This window comes from Colobus angolensis, unplaced genomic scaffold, assembly GCF_000951035.1.
Source record: "Colobus angolensis palliatus isolate OR3802 unplaced genomic scaffold, Cang.pa_1.0 Scaffold246, whole genome shotgun sequence".
Taxonomy (NCBI): Eukaryota; Metazoa; Chordata; class Mammalia; order Primates; family Cercopithecidae; genus Colobus; species Colobus angolensis.
In genome coordinates, this window is record NW_012115666.1 from 2,093,521 (window position 1) to 2,098,182 (window position 4,662).

A 4,662-nucleotide genomic window follows, 5' to 3' on the forward strand; every position below is an offset into this window, starting at 1 on the left:
TCTCCATAAACCTTTTAGCAGCATTGCTCCAGCAAGTCCCACCTTATTCCTAAAGGCGGTTTTCTCCTTGCTCAGTAAACAAAGCACACAATGGGTTTTACACCGAGATGTTCCATTGCCCAGGGACAGGCAGGATTTTTAACCAGCAAGCTGCCTTTAGGCACTTGTTTAACAAAGCACATCCTGCACAGCCCAAAATCCATTAAGCCTTGAGTCACCATAGCACATGTCTCTTGCAAGGACAAGGTTGGGGGTAGGGTCACAGATTAACAGCATCTCAAATACAGAACAAAATGGAGTCTCTTATGTCTACTTCCTTCTATATAGACACAGTAACAGGCTGATCTTTCTTTCTTTTCCCCACATCTCATCTTAAGAATGTACACTCTGTGCGGGGTAGGAATTTTTGCTTGTTTTGTTTACACTATATTGACAATACCAAGATGAGTACCATATGTACAGTTTTTTTTTTTTTTTTGAGATGAAGTCTTGCTCTCTCGCCCAAGCTGGAGTGCAATGGCACAATCTCAGCTCACTGCAACCTCCGCCTCTTGGGTTCAAGCAATTCTCCAGTCTCAGCCTCCCAAGTAACTGGGATGACAGGCATGTGCCACACGCCTGGCTAATTTTTTTGTATTTTTGGTAGAGATGGGGTTTCACCATGTTGGCCAGGCTGGTCTCGAACTGACCTCAAGCGATCCACCTGTCTTGGCCTCCCAAAGTGCTGGGATTACAGGTGTGAGCCACTGCGCCCGGCCTGTGTACAAATATTTGTATGATAAATAGGAACAGGGAAGAAAGAACATAGGTGGAGGATAGGTAGGCTTAAGGATTTGGTGACAGGAAAGTGAGTGTATTCTTGCTAGATTTATACCAGTTGTGAAGCAGGGCACTAAATGAGAATGGAGTGGGATGGGAAGAAGGATTATCAGAGTTTTGAGGAGAGCAGAGTAAGTGTAAAAAGTCTTTGAGAGTGGAAACGTGAACTTTCCAGGATGTATTGTAAGGTTACTAAACGGGGTTGAGGGGATATTTGTGATTTGTGGTTTTCTGAAATAGAATGTGTTTCTCACTTAACTCAGTAGAATTTTAACAATATTAAGCTATAGAACAGAGTAAGGAAGTACAGCGTGTAAATGCTTACTGTTTTTAAAAGAATAGAATTGTTTTTTAAACAGTGATCATTATAGTATTGAATTTACACCATTGATTTAGAATGTGCCCTAACATCCTACATTCTTTTTAGCCTTACCAATAATTCTAGGATCGTGGGACTCCTGGCTCAACTGGAGAAGATCAATGCTGAACCTTCAGAATCAGACACTGCCCGATATGTTACATCAAAAATTCTTCATCTGGCTCAGAGTCAAGGTAAACATTGATCTCTTCTTTGTTTTTGAAATGCTTTTTTAATTCTTTAAAAGTGGATGCTAAAAATGTTCAAACTTCTAATGAATGGTTGATTTTCCACAAAAACTGAACTTTCAGTCCGGACCCTGTGGCTCACACCTGTAATCCCAGCACTTTGGGAGGCCGAGGTAGGCAGATCATGAAATCAGTAGTTCGAGACCAGCCTGGCTAATATGGTGAAACCCCATCTGTACTGAAAAATACAAAAAGTAGCTGGGTGTGGTGGCATGCACTTATAGTCCCAGCTACTTGGGAGACTGAGGCAGGAGAAACGCTGGAACCTGGGAGGCGGAGGTCTCAGCAGTAAACTGAGACCAGCCTGGGTGACAGAGCGAGACTCCGTCTCAAAAAAAAAAAAAGAATCAAACTTTCTCAAATTGACTCAAGAATAGAAAACTGAATAACTCTGGAGGAAATTGATCTTCAAAGCATTGTTTCTAATAATGATTACAATTTTACTTATATATGATTGCCACCCTCCAATTTACAGACAGTACCGAATTCCAGTGCTATTTGATATAGATTTTTGGCAAAAAGATATCAAGTACCATAGAATATTGGTTATTATGTGGTCCTCACTTTGAAATTCAAGCTCTACCATTTAGTGGTTGGGTACCTTAGGGAAGTTACTGAATTTCTAGAATGTGTAATAGCTATACCATCTCTGAAGTAGAAGTCACAAATATCATGGGATTGTCATGAGATTTACATGAGAAGCATATAAAAAGAATGTTTAAAATGTTCTATAAATGTCCTCTGTAATTAGACATTATTTTTATATTTTATGATGGTAATAGTACTAAATTGATTTCAAAACCCTGACGGAGTACACAAATAGTATTGACTTTGTACTTAGGAACATAATGTGAAAAGGCTCAAATAAAACATTAGGGAATTAAGTCTATACATGGAAATATGAGTATCATTGTTAAAGAACACATTTCGCTGGGCGCGGTGGCTCACGCTTGTAATCTCAGCACTTTGGGAGGCTGAGGTGGGTCGATCACGAGGTCAGGAGATTGAGACCATCCTGGCTAACACTGTGAAACCCCATCTCTACTAAAAAATAGAAAAAATTAGCCAGGCGTGGTGACGAGTGCCTGTAGTCCCAACTACTCGGGAGGCTGAGGCAGGAGAATGGCGTGAACCCGGAAGGCGGAGCTTGCAGTGAGCCAAGATCGCCCCACTGCACTCCAGCCTGGGTGACAGAGCAAGACTCTATCTCAAAAAAATAAAAAGAGGCCGGGCGCGGTGGCTCAAGCCTGTAATCCCAGCACTTTGGGGGGCCGAGATGGGCGGATCACGAGGTCAGGAGATCGAGACCATCCTGGCTAACATGGTGAAACCCCGTCTCTACTAAAAAATACAAAAAACTAGCCGGGTGAGGTGGCGGGCGCCTGTAGTCCCAGCTACTTGGGAGGCTGAGGCAGGAGAGTGGCATAAACCCAGGAGGCGGAGCTTGCAGTGAGCTGAGATCCGGCCACTGCACTCCAGCCTGGGTGACAGAGCGAGACTCCGTCTCAAAAAAAAAAAAAAAGAAAAAAAATAAAAAGAACACATTTCAGTAATGCAAGATGGTTTAATATCAGGAAATGTGTCAGTATAACATTATCTGAACAGGTCAAATAAAATCCACGTAATTATCTTAATAGATAGTAAAAAGGACTTTGGTAAGACTAAAAACTGTGCATAATTTAAATAAGAGAAAACCAGCAGCTGCTTTAATATTTAACAGTGCACATAAAAGGTATTTCTGTTAGAATTAAGGTTCAATAATTATAATCTTTATTTAATTTTTAAAAACTTCATTATTCTGGAGGCTTCGGTCATTCAAATAAGATGTTTGGCAGGCATTCACTGTTTCAAGAGCTCGGTGTCTATTAACCCTTCTTCTTGTTCATAGACACTTATATTTATTTTGATCACTTCCTCCCATGTAGCCCATGCATTTGGGGGATAGTTGACACCACCCCATTGTTTCTCACGTAATTTAAAATACCTGTACCTTTGAATTAAGAAAGCCACTATACTGGATTCCAGGCTCTGGAAATATTGTACTTATTAACTAAGGCAACTAATGAACAAGGATGTTCATTGTATCAGTGCAAAATTAAATGTGCCAGGTATATTCACTGCATTGTCATGTGAAATACCTCCTCCTTGAAAAAACCAAACAAAAAACCCAACAAAAGCAAAAGAAAATGAATCCTTGAGACCTATAAACACTTTTGTCCATTGCTCTTACCACTATAGACTCTTCTTTGTGTCACAACCTAGAAGCCCCTACTCCAGCATTACCACTGAAAATACTCCTAACCATACCACTGTCAGAGAATGACCCTCTTCCCACCTTTTCAGCCACCACTGGAGTCTAACTCCCGAATACTGTCCCTTGGGGTGTGTAATCTCGTGACTCTGTTTATAGTGCCTAGAAGTAGCCAACCAACACAGTATAAGTTGGTAGTGAAAGATTGTCCCATCCTTTATAGGATAATCCAGTTAGCTACCCATTTGGGAGAAAAAGTTTGGAATTTATAGTTGAAAAAAGAAATGTAAACAACCAAGAAATGTACAGAAATTTTCTTTACTCCCTTACAGTTCAGGAACTGCTAATGAAAACAACAAAGATATCTTTCACTAGTCAGATTGACAGAAATTAGAATGACAATGTCTGGTGCTGTTGAAGGCATGGGGAGAGGGTATTCTCATATATTGTTGGAGGCATAGTAATTATTACAAACTTGGAGAAAATAATCTGGCAATGTGTACTAAAACAAATTGCACCTGGTATTTGACCCAGCACCTGGTATTTGATTTTTACTTTAAGAAATATATATATATGTATGTATAATTTTTATTTTTATTTATTTTATTTATTTTTGAGACAGTCTTTCTCACTCTGTTGCCCGGGCTGGATTGCAGCGGCGCAATCTTGAGTCACTGCAACCTCCACCTCCCCGGTTCAAGCCATTCTTCTGTCTCAGTCCCCCAAGTAGCTGGGATTACGCCAACTAGGCATATGCCACAACACCCGGTTAATTTTTTATATTTTTGGTAGAGATGGAATTTCACCATGTTGGCAAGGCTGGTCTCCAACTCTTGACCTCAGGTGATCTGCCTGCCTCGGCCTCCCAAAGTGCTGGGATTACAGGTGTGAGCCACCGTGCCCGGCCAAGAAATATATTTTAACTGAAATAAAAATGCTAATTAGAGAGAGTATAGAGATATTCATTGTGGCATTATTTGTAATGT

At 40.5% G+C, this 4,662-nt stretch overlaps 1 protein-coding gene across 3 annotated transcripts in view; it reads left to right on the forward strand.

Annotated features, from left to right (window-relative positions):
• The window catches only part of AGTPBP1 (ATP/GTP binding protein 1), a 205,896-nt gene that overhangs the window by 51,984 nt on the left and 149,250 nt on the right, over positions 1 to 4,662 (forward strand). For all 3 annotated transcript variants that reach the window (XM_011945894.1, XM_011945892.1, XM_011945893.1), the window contains one exon: positions 1,247 to 1,371. In XM_011945894.1, the coding sequence (XP_011801284.1) occupies positions 1,247 to 1,371 (125 nt within the window). The remainder of the gene's footprint in view (positions 1 to 1,246; positions 1,372 to 4,662) is intronic.